The 21,379-nt window shown below is 51.0% G+C and overlaps 1 protein-coding gene across 2 annotated transcripts; it reads left to right on the top strand.

Moving 5' to 3' along the window:
* The first annotated feature begins 3,804 nt into the window (after window positions 1-3,804).
* BTF3L4 (basic transcription factor 3 like 4) lies at window positions 3,805-21,145 on the top strand. 2 transcript variants are annotated; one of them, XM_051999698.1, is made up of 6 exons: window positions 3,805-3,885; window positions 9,709-9,775; window positions 13,256-13,369; window positions 17,660-17,861; window positions 18,489-18,548; window positions 19,518-21,145. In XM_051999698.1, the coding sequence occupies exons 2-6, from the start codon at window positions 9,722-9,724 to the stop codon at window positions 19,562-19,564; spliced, it is 477 nt and encodes a 158-aa protein (XP_051855658.1). In that variant the 5' UTR covers window positions 3,805-3,885; window positions 9,709-9,721; the 3' UTR covers window positions 19,565-21,145. The 2 variants fall into 2 exon arrangements, with proteins under 2 accessions (XP_051855658.1, XP_051855657.1); XM_051999697.1 differs by having other exon boundaries at window positions 3,817-3,926.
* The last annotated feature ends 234 nt before the right edge of the window (window positions 21,146-21,379 follow it).

Here is a 21,379-nt window from a genome sequence, read left to right as displayed (position 1 = left end):
CCTCGCGGGGCAGCCTGGGGGCAGGGCCTGGCCCGGAGGCGGGACTGGGGCCTTAAGGGGCGGGGCCTGGCCCGAAAACGGAGCTGGCCTGAAGGCGGGGCTGGGGCCTTGAGGGGCGGGATCTGGTCCGCCCATGTCCGGAGGCGGGGCTGGTTATGAAGGCGGGGCTGTGGCCTTATGGGGCGGGGCCTGATCCGGAGGCGCGGTCTCGTCTGGGGGCGGGGCCTGGGCGGGGCGGTTGACACGTGCCTTCAGTCCTGCTCCAGGGTGGCCAGTGGTCTGTAGGTCGCATTTTGCTCCATATTTTCCCCACAAGCACCTATTGAGTGCCAGGAGTGTGCGTGCAAAGAGAAAAAAGAAACTCCTCTGTCTTTTGAGACTTTTCGTTCTTTTATCCTCTTTGTTGTCCGTTGGACTTATGAAGCTCCTGCTGGGATGACAGTGCATAGGATGCTTGAACTCAGGCAGCTTCCTGAGATCAAATCTGGCCTCAGACACTTCCCTAGCTGTGTGACCCTGGACAAGTCACTTAACTCTGCCTCAGTTGCCTCATCTGTAAAATGACAAACTAATTCCAAAAATGACATAAAGCACCTACTATTTGCCAGATACTGTTCTAAGTAACAGGGATACAAGCCCCTGCCTCAAGGAGCCTATGAGATAATGGAGGAGACAATGTACACACAAATATGTGCAATTATTTTATTGTAGACACGACAAACAATAAAATAAGGAGTAATTCAACACTTGGGGAGGGGTGCAAAATTCCAGGCAACCACCCTGCCAAGGCAAGGCCTCCGGGGCTCTGGAGTCAGAGGACCAGCTCCTGCCCTGCTCTGGGACATTCAGCAAGTCCCTTCCACTCTCCAGGCATCCGACGAAGAGGCTGGGCTAGCCAGCCGCTTGGTGCCTTCTGGGGGGCACTCATGGGCTCCTGTGCAGAGGGGGAAGCTGAGGTCCAAGGAAAGGAAACAGTGGATCTTAGTCCCTTCAGCAATGCTGGACCACTTCCAGTCCCCTATAATTTACAGTCTTGGGCACTGACAAGGTAAAGTCCCTGACCAGAGTCTGGCCTAGATGGTTCAGAGGCTGTTCTTGAGTCCAGCTTCTCCTGAGTCCAAGGCTACTTTCCATTGTCTCCATTAAGCCCCAGCCTCTGTTTTTTTTTTTTTCCCCCCTCTGGGGCTCCTCTGATCACCCCCATACAACTTAAACTTCTGAAATCTGGAAGGGATAACTTATTACTGGGATGAGGGACTCTGTCCAGAAGCAAATTGGCACAAGGAAGGCCCTGGGTAGGATCGGGGCAGCTAGGGGGTGCCGTACTGCACAGAGTGCAGGGATTGGGCTCCAAAAGTTTCATCTCCCTGAGTTCAAATCCAGCTTCAGACATTTCCTAGCCATGTGACTCTGAACAAGTCACTTCACCCTGTCTGCGTCAGTTCTTCCTCTGTCAAATAAGCTGGAGAAGGAAATAACAAACTCCTTCAGGATCTTTGCCCAGAAAACACTAACCGGGATTATGGAGAGTTAAACATGACTGAAACAACTGAACAATTACCACACAAAAAAAAAATCCCAACAAAACTGAAGGTTTGCAATGCACTTTATAGAATTTCTCATTTGACTTTTAATGGTTATAATTCTCATTTTGCAGATGAGGAAACTGAGTCATAGGGAGGTGGGCTTCTTGTTGACACAGTGCTTTAACATACATTTGCTCCAGTGATCTTGCTTTGGAATGCTGTCCTCTCCCACACTGCCCTTCACCCTCCCTTCCCTTGCAAACTTGCTTTTGATCAACTACTAGAGTCACCAAATGAGACTAGACGAACTGGTTTGGGGGCAATCATTCTCCTTCCCCCAATAGGAATGAGCCTTCTCCCTGGGCTGGGGCTGTGAAAATCTGTCTCCCCTCTTCTCTTCCCGGCATTCCAATCTAAACTGGAGTCTTTATTCTGTTGTTCCCATTCTTGGGTACTCCCGCCTCCCCACACACCTCCACAGACGTCAACAAGGACATCTCGAGCCTGCCTGGGAGGACGGATGATAATAATACTCATGGCAACTCCCATTCCTCTGTTTACAAAGTGCCTTCCCTCCCAACAAGCCTAAGAGATAAGAAGACAAGCCCCCTGGGTAATGGAAAGCCCAAGGACTTAATCAGAGTTCTCATTCCATTTCCACTACTTCCTAAATTTCTCTTTTGGGAGAATCATTTTCCTTACTCTTCCCCCTCCCCCAAAAAAAAAAAAATCTTGGGCTTTCTTTTCTGTAAACTAGGTATTTGTTGAATTTAACTGACCTGGATTCTGGAATTGGGGGATGACTTGGGCTATCTGGGCGACTTGTTAAAGATTATATATATAAAACAAGTTATAAATCACTTGTTAGAAGTGAACAGGTGATCGGACTCTCCAGTCTGTTTTTCCCATTCTTGGGGAAGGAATACTTCCTAAAAGGATGATTTTGTAAGGTCAGCAATCACATCACAGAAAATGAAAGCCAAGAGTTCAGCCTTTCAGATGCAAGAATCACTCACTACTCTCTACTAACCAGTTTTTTTGTTTTGTTTTGTTTTGTTTTGTTTTTTATCAAATACATCACCGGAAAGCCAGGCTTTTAATGACCTGGAGCTTTTGAGATAATTCAGTTTTCCCGACGCTAGATCTTAAGATTTTCAGGTGACATTTTCTTCCTCTATAAAATGAAGGGATTGTTGTCGCTTGCAAAATGGCCAAATTGTGGTACGAGAATGTAATGGACTGTGACCGCACTCTAAAAAAAGACTAAGCTGAGAAATTCAGAGGAACAAGAGAAAACTTAGGAACGGATGCAGGGTGAAGTCAATTGATTGACAAAAGAACCTCTGCCCTCGAGGAGCTCACAATCTAGAGGGAAAGGCAAAAAACAAAGCAAGCTATATACAGAAGGCATCTATGTGCATAAAGATACAACTTCACTGAAAAGAAATGAGATAATTAATAGAGAAAACACTAGAATTACGAGGAGTTCGGAAAGGCTTCCGGTAAAAGAAGCGATTTTAGTCTGACGCGACCGAAAAGGACAAAACAAAGTTTGCTCCTTAAGACGATAGTGGGATAGTGGACGTCTGCTCTTCCCTGCAGAGAGGCGGGGGTCTGCTGATAGGGATGAGGTCTAGATTTCAGGGTTCCCTTGTCAATCTGAACCGTTACCTATGCACCGCCACCTACTGCCCCGCTCGCTTCCTGCAGTGGAAGCTCCTTGGGGGCAGGCGCCGTTTCTGCCCCAGCTCTCAGCAGTGTCTGCACGTCGGACGAGGCATTTAATAAAGTTCTGCTTGAGTTGGGAAGCTGCGACCTGCGTTGGATGGGGGCTGCCTAGAAGCAGGTGCCCGATAACCCTTCTTGAGTTTATTTCAAGGTCGCCTAAAGCGAAATATCTTGCTTTTCCCCCGCTCCTCCCTCTCCAGATGCCTTCCCCCGGATTGCACAAGGACGCGTGTAGCCGTAGCCCGCCGTTTCCCACGCGCAAGCCGGAGGCTGCTCCCCAGTCCCGTGACAATGCCCCAGGAAGGGCCAGGCTGCCAAACAAAAACTCGCTCTCTGCCCGCTCCCAGACGCCTTAGCGAGGGACACAATGTACTCCGCCGGGGACTACAGGTCCCAGCATACACGGCGAGCCCCCCGAATCCGCCGCCTCGCGATTGGACTCAAGGGTTCGGACCCCCCCAGCCAGCGGGCGCATACGGCGATTGGCTGCTCGGGGGACCGGGAGGTGGGCCGGACGGTGTCACGTGTTCGCGCTCCCGCGGCCGCCGCCTCCTTTCTCTGCCTCCGCCGCGACCGCCATCTTGCTGCCGCCGCGTGTTGCCGTCGGAGGAAGCCCCCGCCTCGGCTCCAGGTAAAGCGGCTGCTGCCGGAGCCTCGGTCTCGGCGCCTCCGGTGAGCGAGCCCTGCAGATCGCAGTGGCCTAAGTGGCTCAGGCGGAGCGGGGGTGGGCCGGGCCCGACTCCGGAGCCCGGCCGTTAGGGGGAGGGGGAGACTGAGGCAGGCCCTCCCCGGGTCCTCTCTGAGCCTCGGGCTCCTTCTCTGCCAAAGGAGGCTTGGGTTTCCGCCGACTCGGAGAACTGGGATCCCGGGGCCATCCTGGGCCTCAGTTTCCTTTTCTGTCAAATGAGGGCCTAGGACTCTGTGGACTCCGAGGTCGCGATCAGTCTATTTCAGTCAGAGCAGGACTCCCCGTCCTGGAGGGTCACCCCAGTTTCTCCTGCCAAAGGAGGGCCTCCCTGGGACTCAGAGCCTAGGACCCAGCGGCCCGGAGGATCTTCCCAGTTACAGAGCTGGAATCCCGGGCTCTTTTTCCGGGCCTCAGTTTCCCCGTCTGTAAAGCGAGGGACTGGCCGCTCAAGTCCCTTATGGCCCCAGACAGAATGAGCTCTCCCCGGCCTCAGTTTCCCCATGTGAGGGCTGGCCTCCCAGGTCCCCTTTAGCCCCCAGCAGACTGAGATCTCCTGGCCCTGGCTGGTGTCCATTTCCCCTGTGGCTCAGGGAGAGCACCGGGCAGACCATGCGGAGCTCCTGTGTCCGTTTGGGAGTTGTGGTCCTCTGGGGCCAATTTCCTCATCTGTGAACTGGGCCTCCCTGCCCGCCTGCTGATCCCCATCCCCTGAGCAGGGGAAGCAGGGCCGCGGAGCACCTTGGGGGTCCCGGAAGTGCCCGTCCCCTGGAATGGGGCCTCCTGAGTGCAGCCACTAAGTTGGTCCAAGCCTGGGACCAGGGGGCAAAGCTGGATGCGTCAGGTGACAGGGTCAGAGGGCGAGCCCCCTGAAGGTCCACCCGGCAAACCCTTGGGGGGTCACTTGCCAGGCCGCTGCCCCTGGAGCGCCTCGTGGCAGGGAATGCCCGGGGCCGGGCCGGGTGGTCTGAGGGCGCCTGATGCCCCCCGCTGCAGAGGAGCAGGCTCAGAGGTGACGCCCCGAGCTCTGAACCCCAGCTTTGTCAGTGTGCCTTCCTCGAGCACATGCCCCCGCGCCCCCCCCCCCACTTGGGGGCCCTCAGAGGTTGCCAGTGTCAGCTCCCACCCTGCCAGTGCCGCGGGGGGCACTGCCTCCAAGCAGCCTGCCCTTGCAGGGCCTCAGTGGGCATCCCCTGGCCGCAGGATGGGGGCCTGGCGACTTCAGGCCCTGTCCTTGGAGGGCTGGTGCTGACAGGAGGAAGAGGGCTGATGTGGTCGGGAGGCACTGAGGGGCTGCCTTGGGCTCGGAGCCTCGGGGAGGCTCACCCAGGTGAGGTCCCAGCCCTGTACACACCCGAAACAGTCGGTTTCTGGGCGGGATGGAAGGCCTTTGTTGTCCTGGGACATTCGGGGGTCAGACTCCCTGCCCCGCTCCAGGCCCTGATCTCAGGGCCCCCGCTCTCCTGCCCGGTTCCAGGCCCCTGCCCACTGTGCCCTGCCTCTTTCCTCCATGCTGCTTCCTCGCCGGAGGCCGGCTCTGGGATGGACCCTGGAGTTTGGTTCCAGAGGTTTTTTGCTTGTGGGAGCTTTTGTCTGCAACAAAGCAGGATGCCCCTCTAACCCCTCTTCCTCCGTACTGAGACTGGCTGGCATCCTCTCTAACGCTGCCCCGACCCCAGAGCCATTCAGCTCCGAGATGGAGGAACCAGACCCCGAGAAGTGTCGGCGGCTGCAGCCGGACAGCCAGCGGGCCCAGGGCCGGCCCGGCTCAGCCTACTCAGCATCTCGTGCCGGGCGCCCTCCTCTTCCTCAGAGAAATGTCTCTGGGTAAAAATCGTCCGTTCGGTTCAGCAAACAGTGGGCGCCTACTGCTGGGCAGCAGGGTCACGCACAGGTCCTGCTCTCATGGAGCCTGAACTCTGTTGGAGACGATGGAGCAAAGCAAGCAGGAAGCAGGCCAGGGGAGGAGAGGCGGGGGGAAGAGGACCGTCCTAATGCTAAGACTGAAGCCCCCGTCTATGTGGGGGCGCTCGCACCCGAGGGGACAGAATGGAAAAGTGGGATCAGCAGAAGGGCTTATCCCGGTGTGGCCGTGGGGCCAGGCAGCCCTCAGGTGCAGGGCAGAGGCCTCTGGGGGGTGTCCCTGACTCCTGAAGGCTTTGGAGCCAGAGTGAGGTGGTCACCCGGTGTGGGTGGAGATGGTCTGGAAGCCTTGGGAGCATGCTTGGAAAGGGAAGACGCTCCCTGGGGGGAGCCCGGGGAAGGGACGGGACAGGGCTGGGATTGGCAGCGGCTGCTTCTCCAGGAGCACTGGGTCAACACCTTTAGGCTGCAGTTGGAGCTGGCCAGGGCGAGCGTGAGTGAGGGGACGCACCCAGCCTTCTCTTGTGTTCTCAGAAGGGCTCTGGTTGTTAAAGGGGCTCTGGAAATCATCAGGAAGCACGTGAGGAACCCTCCTCCTGCTGACCTGAGAAGCGGGGTTCCATTCTGCTTCCCGTGCTTCAGTCTCACTTTCCTCATCTGCAAAGTGGGGACAGTGATGATGCCGAAGAGAGCCTCACGAGATAATGTGTGTAAATATGTAGCAAAATGTAAAGCAGTGTATGCACTTGTGTTATTATCTTGCCTACCGTATTTTAAGGAGAGAGTGGAAGTGACTGAACCAGAGTCGCACAGCTTAACTAAAGCCACACAGAACTGCTGGGACTCAGACACATGGCAGCTAGTTGCAAATCCTGGGTCATTTTCCTTTTTTCAGGCTGGGGTTATGAAGGACTAGTCCTGAAAGCTTGAAGCTAAATGTAAATGAGCATTAATTATGACCCTTCCCTTCCCCTTATTATTATACTGTGTCCAGAATCAAAAGGACAGGTGACTTTTAAACAATTGAATTTTATGTGTTTAGGTAAAAGATAATATAACGATATCTTATAAACTTAAAAAACATGAAGTTGAGTAGAAATATTCATTTAATAAATATTTTCTTAAATGCCTCGCTTATTCCCCTTATCCACCTCCTCCCCTCCTACTCACATTCTGCTGAATGGAGCTGAAGCAAAGCACCCACCGAGCCCACTGGGGCTGCCAGGACAACAGCACGTCTCCATCTCCCACTTTTGCTCTAAGGGCCCCATTCCTGAAACACAGTGCCCCCTCCTCTTGTGGCAGCTGTACTTGCCGGCTTCTCTGGCCTTCTTCAAGAATCAGCTAAAATCTCATCTTGTACGAGAGGCCTTTTGGGGCTCTCACACACTTTCCTCTGTATCTGTACTGCATTGGGTCCAGACATTTACTGTTGTCTCCCTCCGACTGTTTTTGCTTTTCCTTTGTGTCTAACTATTAGCTTAGTTCCTGGGACTTTGTAACTACTTAACTCTCCTTCTCACCAAGCACTGCCCTCACCTGGGCCCTCTGCCACAAGGCAGTCCTTTTACTCCCCACAGAGGCTGTTCTAAACTCCCTTCCAAGCTTACTCTCCCAACTAAGGAAACCAGGCTTTATTGAACAAGTAGAGCTCATAGCGTCTTTTCTCTGCATCCCAGAATCCCCTGGATCTCATCCTCCATTTTTTACTTCAGGTATTGATGAAGAGGGCGTGCTTTTTTAAAATGATCATCCCCTTTTCTTCTTAATCACCGTTTCTGCCTCTCTAAGTCCTTCCTTGTTACTTACAAATGCATCCGAGTCTCCCCCAGACTTAGCATACTGTCATCAGACCTTGTGATTCCCTCCTGTATCCATCCCTTTCCTAGCCAGACTCTACAGAAGAGCTGTCTACACTTGCAGGCTCCCTGTGACGGATCACTCCTTGCCCCCTTGCATCTGGCTTCTTACTTCATCATTCAGCTGAAGGTTCTCTCCAAAGGCACCAGGGGTCAGTGACAAGCTCAGGCTCCTCAGCATTTCACACTTGGCTCCTCTCTCCCCAGGGCACAAATGGCCAGATGGGGGACTCTCCTCTCCCTTGGTTCCTTCCCCTCCTTTGCTAGTCCTCCTCCATATCATTCCCACCAAAGTTCTGTCCTGGAGCCTCTTTCTACATCTTCTCTCCCTTGGGGACCATGTCAGCGTTGGTCTATCTGCACGTGTCTCCAAAATCTCAGGATCCCTTCCGGATCTCCTCCAGGCCCATAGCACCAACTGGGTGTCCCATTGACGTCTCAGCCTCCATTTGGTTTTTCCCCTCCAAAGCTACCTCTTTTCCAAATTTCCCTATTCTCCCAGCAGCCCCACCACCCTCCCGGGACCAGGCCATATCTTCCAGAGTCTGCTCTCATTCCCATATTTGCCAGGTCTTGTCATTTCTACCTCTTGACCTTTCCCTCCTGTGCCCCAGCCCTCACCATCCCACCTGGCACAGGTCTGATCGGGTCTCCTGTACTCAGTAAAGTCAGAACTGCTCGGCTTAGCCTTAAAGGAGACCTCACCTGCCCTGCTGACATACACACTTTACCTGTTGCCAGATCGGGCACCCACCCGGCGGGCTGTGTCCCTGGTCTGTGCCAGCGCCTGGCATAGAAAACCCACTTTCCTGCGTTCCCCCTCCCCTCCCCCCCATCTTGCGGTTTTTGTGGCTATCTGGCTGCATACATTATGGCTTCCTTGAGAGGATGTAAGCTAGCTAGGGCAGAAACAATTTCAATTTTATCTCTCTTCCTGGTGTCTCGGTGTTGATCATATGCAGAACCCTGTAATAGGCGGCTGGGACCCAGGGATGAAGCTAACGCTGGTCTTGGATGTTCTGCTCGATCCAAGCGTGTGTGAGAAAGGAGGAGAACCCCAATAACTGGGGGATTCGCATCTTTGTGGGTGAGCCAGTGGGGCGGCTGGTTGGCTGCCTCCTTTTGTGCCTGAAAAGGTTACAAAAAGGGCTGAGAGCCAGTAGAGAATGACACGTACTTTTGTAGTGACAGCGTGTTCCTCCATCGTCTACCAGTAATGTGGAGATAGGATCAAAGAAGATATTGTGGGAGAAAGTGCTGTGGACACCAGAAATTAATGAGCCTGTGGAGGAGGCATTGAGAGAACTTTGTGGCTTTCTGGAGGCTTTGGGCCTCCCTCGCCTTCTCATTGATACTTCATCATCTCATCTTGGACAAAGATGTCCTTATTTTGGGTTCACATCTTTGAACGCTTGAAGATCTAGCCATTCATTGCATCGGATCTCGGCCCAGCTGCCTTTTGTGTTTCCATGGACGGTCCTTTTGAAATGGAGTTGGAAAGAGTTTGAGAGTGTGGTCTGTTTTTAGATTTTCCTTTATCAATGTATTCTGCCATAGATGTCAGCTCTGTTTAAAAAGTCCTTGCTTAAACACCACCAGCAGCTAACTATTTATATGGCTAGCTCTATTAAAACAATTTATTTCATCATTGAAGCCAGAGAAGGAAATGGTTTTTTGTGGAGGTGCCTCAGAATTGGTGACTTTCCTGGCCATTCTGGCTCTTTGCTGCCTCTAGAACTCCTTTTCAGGATCATTTAATCAGAGATTAAATGGTCAGGAGGTTAGTTTTGAAGGTCTTCCTTTGGCCACTGGGGCCCCTGGCTCCTGTCCCCTGGTAGATGGTGTCGTGAATGGCTGCAGTCGGTTGGTCGGCAAGTGGGCTCCTTCCTGAAGCCTCTCCTCACTTCACCCTAGCCAGTTCTCGGGCATCCAGCCTCCAGTCAGCCTGAGCAGCTTGGGGTCGCACCTGTTGGAGCGGGGCCCGTGGGCTGGGGGCGGGTTTGCTCTGACCCTTGCCAGAGACTTGAAACGTCTGCTTCTCTTCCAGATCTGCTGACAGCATGAATCAGGAGAAGCTAGCCAAGCTTCAGGCTCAGGTCCGGATAGGAGGCAAGGTGAGTACCCGAGGCCGTAAATGATGGAGGAGGAAGGCGCTTCCAGCTGACACCTCGTTATCCTTACGAGGAGGCTGAGCTCCACAGGTGAAGGGGTTTGTCCCTTAGTGCAGGGTTAAAGGGCAAGGCCAGAATTTGAACCCGTGTTCCGGGCAACAGTGGGGGGGGGCTACTGACCGGTCATTCCCATTAAGCCAGAGGCCCACAACTGCCAGGTGCTGTGGACAGACAGGACTCCTCACGGGCCTGGGAAGGAGCCTCTGGTTGAGTTTCCTAGCCTCTCCCTCTTGGGGCCTCTGGGACTGACTCCTCAGGGACAAGGAACAGTTGTCTCAATAGGACTCGTGTTGTGACATCTCACTTCTAGAAATCACCTGTTCAGAGCCACCTGGGAACCTAGAAGTAAACAAAGGGATTCGGTGGAAGCTTCCCTTTTGATCTTAAAGCTCTTCCCAAATGGTTCCTTTGCTCCTGTTTCTCACACCAAAAGGCCCATCTCCCATCTCTGTGCTTTTGCCCTGGCTCATCGTCTCCTCGCCTTTCACCTCTCACCTCTGCCTTTGGGCAGAGTTCCGCCCGTGCAGCAGCTTCCGTGTGAAGCCTCCCCCATGGCGGCTTCTGTTCTCCCACCCAGACTACATCATGCTCCTGTTGGTCACTCTGTGCGCCAGGTGTCTGCTGTTGCCTCCCCCCAGGTAACAAGAGCAGAGGCTTTTCACTTCAGCCCTCGTAGCCTTAGGCTCAGCACGCTGCTGGGCACACAGGGGGCACTTACTGAGGGAATCCTGGTGCTGGGAGATGGGGAAGGAGGAAGTTCGCCTGCCGGATGCCAGGTCTGGGCGGGGAATCCCCGGGTCCTGACAGGCAAGGAAGCGAGTGCGCCTTAGCCATGGAAAGCCTCTTGCCAGCCTGAGCAGCAGCCGGCGTTCACCATTATCACGGGGCTTCAGAGAAAGCAGGAGACTTTCTGCCTTCCCGGCTCTGACCCACGGGGAGACAACGTGCCCAGCTGTGTCCAGAGGAGGAGGAGGAAGGTGCCGGCAGCTCTGGGGGCGAGCGGAAGGAAGCTGGAGTTTGGGTTGGGAGAGAAAGTGTGGCAGGCCTGAGCCCCTCAGGGACTGTGCTTGTCTGCTCATCTGTCCCCTGGCAGGATGTAGGAAGAGAGAAATCAGGAATGGGTACATGCTACTATTGCTAATAATGATAAAGGGAGAGGGGACAGGTGAGAGCCAGGAAGAAGGGTCCAAGCTAAAGTCTGATCCTTTCAGCCGCTAGCATTTATCAAGGGCCTACTTTGTGCCAAGCCCCAGAGACAGACAGAATGAACTTGTCTCAAGCAGCTGCCCTATGTGGGGGCACCATGCCTTTCGGCAGGCAAAGGCAAAGCAAGGCCATGGGATCCTTCGCCTCAGTCAGGTCTCTATTGTCTCCGGACTCCAGTCTGAACTTCAGAGTCCTTTCCAAGCTGGCGTCAGTCTCCACGGACATTACTGCTCCCTCTACTCTGGCATCCAGCCAAGCTGGCCGCCTCTGTTCCTCCCCCAGGACACCCTGGGCCTTGACTGGCTGTCCCCCACTTCCTAGGCTGCCCTCCCACTTAACTTCAGCACCAAACCTTTCCTGAACCCCCAACTGCCTCATACCTATTTGTATATCTCCACTTTATGCTGAATATATTTATAAAAGTCCTTGTTTCTTGTGCATATGGTGTCTTTCACCTTCTTGTGCTTGCATCCCCTCGCATAGGGCCTGGGAAATAGTAGAGCTTAATAAATGCTTATTAAGTGATGATTCCATCAAAAAACAATTATGTGAAAACATCTAGTACAGTTACTGGGGCGGGGGGAGGAGGGAGAACCTTTTCCCAGTCTGCTCTGCCAGCTGTTGGTTTTTCCTTCCTTTTTTTCTAAAGGCCTTCTCGGACCCTCCATATTAGGATGTTCTTTTCTTGAACTTCCTTCCTTATCTAATGGCTAAGGTATATTCCTTGTAATATTATAATACCAAAAGGCAATCTATAGTTGATTCATAATTGAAATGGTATGGTGCAGATGACAGATTCCATGGGAGGAAGCCAGGATCCCCCCTCAAACTGGAGAGCTGGTGGTTAAATTTTCAGTGTGAACATTTACTCCTCAGAAATGAACAGAGGCTACAAATCGGGGCTAGGTTTGTTGTCTTGTAAATTATCTGAACTTAAGAAAGTGAGGAAGAAAATGTCAATAGTAATGGCATGGGAAACTGAAAAGTATATTACTGGGGGTTAAATCTTTACTGGCACATCACTGACAGGGAGCCCTTCATCGGAAAGGCAGGAAGGTAATATGGCCGGCCACTTGTCAGGGGCAGCTCAGGTCCAGTGGCTAGAGTTCCAGGTCTGGAGTCAGAAAGACTCCTTCTCTTTAAATCAGATTTGAAGTCAGTCACTTAACCCCGTTTACCTCAATTTGTTCATCTGTAAAAGCTGCTGAAGCGGGAGCCTTCTAACAACTCTCTGAGACCATCACGTGTGGAGCAGTTTCTGCTCCACATGGGATGTTAGGCCTGTGAGGGACCGGCCTCAGCTTACATACAGTAACCTCAAGATGCCTGCAGGTGCTCAGGCCTCTGCCTTTTTGCTATTTAAGAGCTTAATTAAGTAAAAGCCCTGGGCTTGGACTGCTGTTAGTTGGGTTTGAGTTACATTATTGGGAAGTCGACTATTGTGGTTGAGCTGAACTACATCATCGTTCCAGGAGGGACCTTGCAATCTGTGGTTGCAGCTCATTCTTTTAAGTTGGGAGCTGTTTAATGATAATCCCCTTTTTAATGTGACCCAGTAAAATGTAGGCGTTTCATTTTTTATTTATTTATACTCCAGTTTATTTTACATCGGCATTTAACAGGCATCCATTTTTAATGATGGCACTGACGTATAATGACTTTTAAGATCGTCTGCACTAGCTCCCAATTTCTAAAACTCTATTATAGTTTAGAAAGGTTTTACCCTTCACATAAGTAAGGTAGGTACTTATGGGACAGTAATGTAGGGGAAAGAAGACATTTAAATAAGTGGGGAGCAATCTAGGAATCTGTCTTCATGGCTTGGATGGGTGTTAATCTCTACTATTGGAAGAATTACCCACCTCGGTGAGATCAAAAAGCCATTCGAGCAGTGACCTTTGAGTCATCTGGCTTCTAGAACCGGCTAACCTAATTCAAGACGGCATTGGAGTTGGAACAGACGTTACTTGCAAGGTTGCCAAGTTGCTGAGTTATCCGGGAGGCACGTGTTTTTAAAAACAACATTGAAATGATCCCATTTGGCAATTGGGTAAGATGGTTCATATCTGAACTGTAGAAAATGGGCCCCCGAGAGCTGAGAGGGAGAGTCGCCGGCTTCCTTCCTGGGAGCAGTGAGACGGTGTGAGCATCTGGGACTGTGGCCACTGGGTCGTGGCTCTGCTGACTGAGGCTTTTCCCTTTGTCTGGTTCTCTTAGGGCACGGCGCGTAGAAAGAAGAAGGTCGTACACAGAACGGCCACAGCAGATGACAAGAAACTTCAGAGTTCTCTCAAAAAGTTGGCTGTGAATAATATTGCTGGTATTGAAGAGGTAAGGTCGTGGGGCTGCAATAGCCAAGGTGGTTTGACTTTTCAGAGTCCGTGGCCTTTTCCAAGGACTTGGAACTGCTGTGTGTGAAGTCATTATTTGTTTAACTGTCATTGGTGCAGGTACATCTGGTCACAGCAGACTTCTGAAGGGCACTCCAGTGTGAATTTAAACCATTGGTAAAAATGGCACTATCGCAGATAACTCATGTACTTGGTGAAAATATGAATGCATGGATAAGGACAATGGGAGATTGTCCCAAATTACAAATTGCTGCCTTTTCCTTTCCCTTCGTGAAGAGAAGAGTTTGATTCAATGGCAGGCAGGGTTTGGTTTTTTAAAATAGTATTTTATTTTTCTAAATTTTCTAAATACATGCAAAGGCAGTTTTTAACATTCACCTTTGCAAAACGTTGTGTTCCAGATTTTTCTCTCCCTCTCCCATTCCCAAGACAGCAAAAATCCAATCTAAGTTAAATATGTACAGTTCTTTTAAACATATTTCCATATTTATCATGCTGAGCAAGAAAAATCAGATCAAAGGGGGGGAAAACAAGCAAACAACCAACAACAAAAAGGTGAAAAGACTATGCTTTGATCCATGTTCATTCTCCATAATTCTCTCTCTGGACACAGATGGCACTTTGTATCACAAGTCTGTTGGCATTCAGGCGGGGTTTTCTTTAGCCCTTCACAAATCCCTGCTCATCTGTGTGCACATGTGTATACCATAAGAGATTCCACTTTGAGAAGTTTTATTCATAGACCTCAGTTGGTCTTGAGTTGACCAGCGTGTTGGCCATAAACAGCAGTCTTGATTTGCTTCTCTGCACATTTCCAGAGTCACCAATGCTCTTGCTAATTTGAAAGCGGATGGTCCCACGTAGGGATACCCTAACCTGCCAGTCCTTGCCACATCTGTACCTTCCTAGGACCTAGAGAAAATAACCTGCCTTTCACTTGATAGATGCTTTCTTCAGACCCTTTCTTGTGGCCACGGTGAAGGCTTTCCCAAGCCAGGCCCGCTGGACCTCTCCAGCCCAAAGGTGCTCATGGGCTGGCCGGCCTCTGCGGAGGGATAGGCTGCGGCCACCTCTTGCAGTCCCTATCAGTCAGACTTTGGAAGGGGTTCCAACAGGAGCCGTGGGACTGGCCAATCAGGGACCAAGCATTTCAGTAGTTTTTGCCAGGGATAAACTTGGGAGTGGCAGAAACTTTCAGTTGGGTGTGGAACAAAGAATGGGAGAGCGTTTTCTGGGTTCTGCATTAGATGATGGAGTGTTAGCGGTGGTGGCCAGGGGAGGAACCAGCCACACGTTCCCAAGACCATGCAGCGTCCTCCCCTGGCGTGTGGGCATTTGTGTTTTCCTGTTTGAAGAATTGAGAGAAAAGCCCTCTTACCCTCATGAGAACAGACGAGACAGACTCTGCTGTCAGGTTTGCTTTCTTCATCTTCGAAACTGGTGGCAAACTGAGGTTCTGCGGGTAGTGAGGAAAGGCAGGGAGCAAGTGTTTTATCAAGCACCTACTACATGCAGACACCCCACTGAGCACTTTCCAGAGGGGCTCTCATTGGACTTTCACAGCACCTGCTGACAGTTAGTGTCAGAGGGAGTTGTCCTGGTTCACAGCACCGGGAAGTTTCAGAGGCAGGATTTGAACTCGAGTCTTCTTGACTAGATGGTGTTTCTCTCTCCAGCGGACCACTTTGCAGGTCTTCCTGGACTGGGTTAGAATGCTCCCAGATACACAGATGTGGGAGGGTTAGAAGAAGGCAGTGAGACAGAGTGCAGACTGGGCTTTGCTCCTGCTGTCCAGTGACTGTGCTTGTAAACTTCCAGGCCAACGTCCTGGAGCAAACCCTCCTGGCTGGTGGTGATTCTCTGAGGAGTTTTGTCAGAAGCTGCTGGTCAGCAGGGGCCGTCCCCTTCTGGACTTTGTGTCCTGTCTCTCTCCTGCTCGTCTCCTATCTTATGTGTTTTAACAATCTATCTTGTTCTCTCTCCCACCCACAAACTTCATGGGGCAGTGGCCCCTTGGGCTTTTTATATCACCCTAGGACTTAACCCTGGACTCCAGTAAGTTCTGAGCAGTTATTTGTTGGATTAAAAATCACTTATTTGGAATTTAGTGGGTTTCCTCCTAGAAACAGTGTATAAATTAATGGAAATCCCTAGGCCAACCTAAATTCCAGTGTGGCCCATCGTGTGGGCTCCTTGTGTCTTTCCGAGGGCCTCCCGTGTGCCTCATCTTGCTGTGACAAGGACCCCAGGATCACAAGAACTTCTGCAGAAGATCCCAAACTCTGGCCGCCTCTGCCACCCTGGGAGGGGTTTCAGACCTGGACTCAGGGGCGGGGATTAGGCCTAGTGCCCCAAAAAGCCTGTCACCAGATTGGCCTCGGAGGGGAGGCTTTTTCAGCTGACTGCATCCAGGACCATCTGCTGAGCTGTGGGGGGGAGGAGGGTGCTCTTCCTTGTGGGAGGGCTGACGTTTCTGCCTTGAAGGACTCCACGGGATTACAGAAGTGAAGGAGTGCTTGGCCCAGTGTGTTGTTAGAGCTCTCTGGGCTTTGGCTATATCCAGTCTCGGGGGAAAAAAATTACTCGTGGTGGCAGCTCAGCATCCCAGTGTAAGTGCCTGGCAGGTGCTCTCCTGGCCTGGGCCAGGATCTGTCTCAGCAGGTCTAGTGGGGCCTGGCTGAGACTTGAGACAGGGAGAGGAAGCTCCTAAAGCATCTTCCCCCCTCCCCAACCTCCACAAGTGCTGGCACGGGACAAGATGAGAAGTGTGGGACGGGGATAGCTGGGGTGGGGGGCACCAGAGAGAAGGGGTTCCCAAGCAGAGATGCCCACTGCTAGTGTCTGTTAAGTCAGATCATGAACTTAGAGAATCCCACTCGTGTGCACATGTGACCATTCAGAATCAGCGTCAGTGAGAGCAGGTACAGATGCCACACGGCACCCTGGGAGGATTGACTATTTAGTCTGGTCACTTTGCTCTACAAAAAGGACAGCAGAAGGGGGGGACACTCTGAAGAGTGTCATGGTAGTTGGGGGGGTGCAGCCTAAAACGCCCCGGAGATGGGGACCTCCCCTGGGCAGCATCCTGAGGTTTAAGTCCCTCCACGTGTTTTCCTTTGCATCAGATTCTTAATTTCCTTCTGGCTGCTTGGAGTCGGGAAGCTGATACTTATATTAGGGTACAGGGAGAGGAGAAGCTGAGCTGACAAGAGCCCCCAACCCTCACTAGCCGTGTGACCCCAGGCGAGTCACATTTTCCCATCCAAAACGAATGTTGGACTTGATGACCACCAGGGGCCCTTCCAGCTCTAAATTGCTGGTTGGCCGTATTTTGGGTGTGGGAAGTAGGTGCTGTCGTGGCTGAGCTGCAGTGATGAGTAACTTGTGGCAGATGCCAACGTTGGCAAATACCCTATGGGACGTGGGCTTTGGAGGCCCTCAGCCTCCAGTTTCTGACATCTGCAATGGTGGTATTGACAGATTAGGGTTTTCTAATTCAGTGAGTGAGATTCTGTGATCTTTGAGGGTTGAAGAGGCCTGGCTGTGGCCATCAGTAGAAAAACCTGGTGGACTTTGTGGACTGCCAGCTCTTGATGGGGGGAGCACACAGCCGCAATGAAGGGCATGAAAGGATGACTGTCCTCATCTGTCAGCGATTTGTTATTAAGCACCAGCTGGTGTACCAATCATTGGGCCAGGTACAGGGGTACCAAGACAAAAATGAATTAAATCATCCAAAGATTTACCAGATGGATTTACATTCTATAGATACATCTGAGGATGTACAAAATCAGGCTGAGGGGTTTTTGGGTAAAGACAACAGAACAAGGAAAAGGATTTTCATAGAGCACGACATTTGAATGGGCTTTGAAAGAAACCAGGGCATGTAATGTGGGGGCTGGGGGGGAGGGGAAGAGTGGCGAGAAGGGGAGAGAAGCTACCACCTGGTTGGACACGAGGAGCAGAGATTGACTGAGTTGGGGAGCTTGGTGCCCACGACTAGATAGGGCTTGGGAGGAATGCCCACTGGGCAGTTGGTGAAGCATTCGTGCAGAAACAGGGCCAGGACTGCGGGGAAACTGCAATTTTGCTGCTCTGGGTTGAGGTCACCAGCCTTCTTCCCCATGTGGTGAGTGGTGCCGGTCCCCTTTGAAGGATGGAAAGAGGTGCAGCTTTAGGAGCCTTCAAGCCAGGTGCTGTTCAGTTGAATTGCTTGGGAACAAGGGGGTGAGACGCTTGTGAACCTTCTGTGTGTCTTGTGTTCCGGCAGGTGAACATGATTAAAGATGATGGAACTGTTATTCATTTCAACAACCCCAAAGTCCAGGCTTCCCTCTCTGCCAATACCTTTGCAATCACTGGCCACGCAGAAGCAAAGCCAATCACAGAAATGCTTCCTGGAATATTAAGCCAGCTTGGTGCTGACAGCTTAACGAGTCTTAGGAAGTTAGCCGAACAGTTCCCACGACAAGGTAGGTGCCTTCTGCTGTACCCCCAGCCCTCCGATTAGAGTAATTTTACTTGTGCCTTTATGGAAAGCATCTCAGTCAATTAGGAAGGGTTTATTGATGTTATAGCATGCAGAGAGCAGATGAGTTTTATTGCCTGGGAGTAACTGTCTCAGAGAAAGCAGGGGTCACTTAAAAGTTGTGGAGCAAGGATCCTGGCCCTCCCGTTTTGTTTGTAAAGCCAGCCCAGAGGAGAGCTTTTCCTCTCAGCCCCATAGTGGTACAGCCTCGTGGATTGTTCTGCAATCAGAAGTTCATGTCCTCTGACCTCACCTGGTTGATTCAGTTTGGGGCTCTGTTATAGAGCTGTCACTGGTCTCAAAGTCATCGACTTGGAGCTGGAAATGACCTTTCTAGTCCAGCTCCCTTATTTGACAGACGAGGAAACGGAGACAGCGTTTGAACTGGTCTCTGTCCTATTTTGGGTGGAAGCTCTCATGTTGAGCCTCCAATGGGCAGTCAGCGCCTTGACACTTCTTTTCCTGTAAATGTTGAGATTCATTTAGATATGGAATCGGGACGATGGAAGAGAGAGTTTTGAGTTTTTTAAGCACATACTCAGTGGCTTCAATGTTTTTAAATTCTTTTCAGTGTTGGATAGCAAAGCACCCAAGCCCGAAGACATTGATGAAGAGGATGATGATGTGCCAGGTGAGTTTCTTCCTTCAGTGTGGTTGGTGGGTTTGACTCCTGACGGCTCGGCCGGGCACTGCCAAGGATTGGCCTCCCTGTGGCTTCCTCTGCTTCTTCCGCGCACTGGGGATGCACTGTTTGGCCCCACTAAAGTGTGCTTCCCCCGAGCCCAGTAATGTCTGCGTTGGTTGTCTTGAGTTCAGAGGCCTAACATGGTGAAGGTTGGAACTATCTGCTAACCGATGAGATTTCTTTTCAGCCTTGGAGGAGATGTCTGTCTGTCTACAGCAAAAGTATCCATCTGTACCAATAAAACCCAGTCATTGAGGTTTAAAAAGGAAAAATGAAGCTTTCTTTGATGTGTTGTCCTAAAAAACTTCACTGAGACACACACAGCCCCAGATTTCACATACTGAACTCCACGCCAGAGATGGTCTTTGGAAGCTGTGCTGGCTGCTTGCATTGGCAATGGAAATAGCTGGCATTCTTTTTTTTTTTTTTTTTAAGCTTTTTATTCTCAAAATACATGCAGAGATAGTTTTCAACATTCACCCTTGTAAAACTTTTATGTTCCAAATTTTTATTCTCCCATCATCCTCCCCTGGACAGCAAATAATCCAGTATATGTTAAACATATGCAATTCTATACATATTTCACATTGCACAAGAAAAATCAGATCAAAAAGGAAAAAGAAATGAGAAAACAAAATGTAAGCAAATGGCAACAAAAAGAGTGAAAATCTTATGTTGTGATCCACACTCGGTCCCCACGGCCCCCCTCTTTGGGCACAGGTGATTAGCTGGCATCCTTACAGAGCTGTGCGCCCGTGAAAACCGTTGGACCGCTGGTGTCTGGGTGCCATCTTCCCAAGTAGGATCGGGTTCAGGCAGGGGAGGCCGGGGATCGGGGGAGAGCCCAGATTCTGCTGTGGCTGCCACGGCGATGGCAGAAGCCGTTGACGATTCTTTTCCTCTGCTTTTCTTCAGATCTCGTAGAAAATTTTGATGAAGCATCAAAGAATGAAGCGAACTAGAGCCTGATGATTCTTGGCGGTCAGCATGGACTAGGTTGGAGAAAGGAGCAGGTGGCTCCAGAGCTGTACAGCGGCAGAGAACGTCGCCTGTTAATAGTTCAGTAATATAAATATTTTGTATATTAATGATGCTGTTTGTTCAGCATTTTTCTGTCAGTTGATTTTGCATTTTGCACTTCTCCCAGGATCTACTCTTTTGGTCAAAATACGAAGTATTGGTGCAGCTTTGAGGGTTTTTGTGTGCGCGCGTGTGTTGTGTGTGGGTGTACGAGCGTGTGGGGGGGTGTACAGTGGAGAGCAAATTGGCTAACAGTTCTATCGATCCTCCCCCTGCCCCCCAGTAGAAAATAAAACAAATCTTTAAGTCTCTTCCTTTTTATCTTTGGCCAATAGTGCACAGAAATAGTGAAAAGTGAGTGTCTTGTCTAGACTTCAAGAACTCAAGACATCGGAACGTCCAAGACCGTGTTTCAATTGGCTGTGTTAACTATTGTGTTTGCAAATCCTTTTCTGTGTTTTTAATGTCTTTCTGAGAGATGGGGGCAGACCTCCTGCCAGGGTGTGGGCTGGGGAACATCTTTGGTCTTGCTGCCTTTCACTCCATGGTTTCTTTCCCTTCTTTTTTCCCTAAATATCTCCCTGCCCCCTTTCATCTTAAAGCGGTTTGATCAGCCTTTGTTAGTGCTCCTCATCACCTCTCATCTAGACAAGAAAGTTGTTCTCCATTTAGAGGTGTATGAACAGCTAGACCCATCTCCTTGTAAAATGTTATTTCTCTTGTCCTGGGGAACAGCAGGCCCGCTCTTGACCTTCCATTTGCCATGGATCGTGGCAGTCAGTGGATTTAAATCCAGGGGAGCTGGCACAGGCTGGCACGCCTCTGCCAAGAGACTTGAATCCCAATAGTCCTCATAGTTCCGAAGGACACAGACAGCTCTCTTTCTAGTAAGTTTGGAACTGGCAGCCTGTTGAATTGGAAGCAAATGGGGCCAAGAGCCCTCCCTCGTATCCACTGGGATATCTGGGGGATGATGACGTTGGCTCTGAAATGGTTTCTTTGACCTGCTTCCCCGCCATTGGCCTTGAAACCTACCTCTGGGTTGAACATCCCTGTTGTAGCTCGCGGCACCTGCCAGTGTGTGTATAGAGTAGATCAGTGTTTGGTGGGCTTGCTGGCCCCAGGCAGCGGCCCCGACTTCCTCCTGAAGGCCCCGGGGGCTCCTTCACCAGAATTGCCCTCAAGGCCTCGGAGGAAAGCCTGGCATTGTGACCAATCCGACCTTCGCTGGAGCAGACATTGAGGGGGAGACTGAGGATCTGCAAGGGCCTCTCTGACCATCGTCCAAACTAGCCGTGGCTTCCCTTCATGGTGACGACTCTGCACCTGCCTAGCTTTGGAGACCAAGAATACCCTGGAGGTCTGTAGACGACACCAGCAGAGAAAGAGAGAGCCAGAGAGCCGGAGCTCTTGTGGTTTGTCGTCCAAACTCCTCCATGGATTTTATAGACTTGTTCATTTTCCTGTTATGTTTTATATAATATATGGACTTAACTCTAAAATAAAATAACCGTACAAAAGAAGGGGCTCCCTCTTGTGCGTCTGTGACCTTGGCCTTCCTCCTGCTTCTGCCCACCTCATTCTTCCTTTTTTTCCTTTGTCGTCATCATCATCATTAGTTGCTATTTTTGTGCAGCTTTAAGGTTTATTAAAGGCTCAACTAATAAGGATCTCCTTTTATCCTCCACAGTCCTAGGAGGAAGATGCCTTTATTATGTCCATTTTATAGAGGAACCTAGGCAGACAGGTTGAGTGAA

The sequence above is a fragment of the Antechinus flavipes genome, chromosome 4, assembly GCF_016432865.1.
Source record: "Antechinus flavipes isolate AdamAnt ecotype Samford, QLD, Australia chromosome 4, AdamAnt_v2, whole genome shotgun sequence".
Taxonomy (NCBI): Eukaryota; Metazoa; Chordata; class Mammalia; order Dasyuromorphia; family Dasyuridae; genus Antechinus; species Antechinus flavipes.
The sequence above is the reverse complement of the archived record's forward strand: the minus strand, read 5'-3'. Positions and strand labels throughout refer to the sequence as shown.

What these genes read in the sequence shown, in the direction of transcription:
- BTF3L4 (XM_051999698.1), top strand. Translation starts at nt 9,722, where the DNA reads ATGAATCAGGAGAAGCTAGCCAAGCTTCAGGCTCAGGTCCGGATAGGA. An exon ending in AGGTCCGGATAGGAGGCAAG is followed by an intron (nt 9,776 to 13,255) that starts GTGAGTACCCGA and finishes TGGTTCTCTTAG; the next exon opens with GGCACGGCGCGTAGAAAGAA. An exon ending in AGAGGATGATGATGTGCCAG is followed by an intron (nt 18,549 to 19,517) that starts GTGAGTTTCTTC and finishes GCTTTTCTTCAG; the next exon opens with ATCTCGTAGAAAATTTTGAT.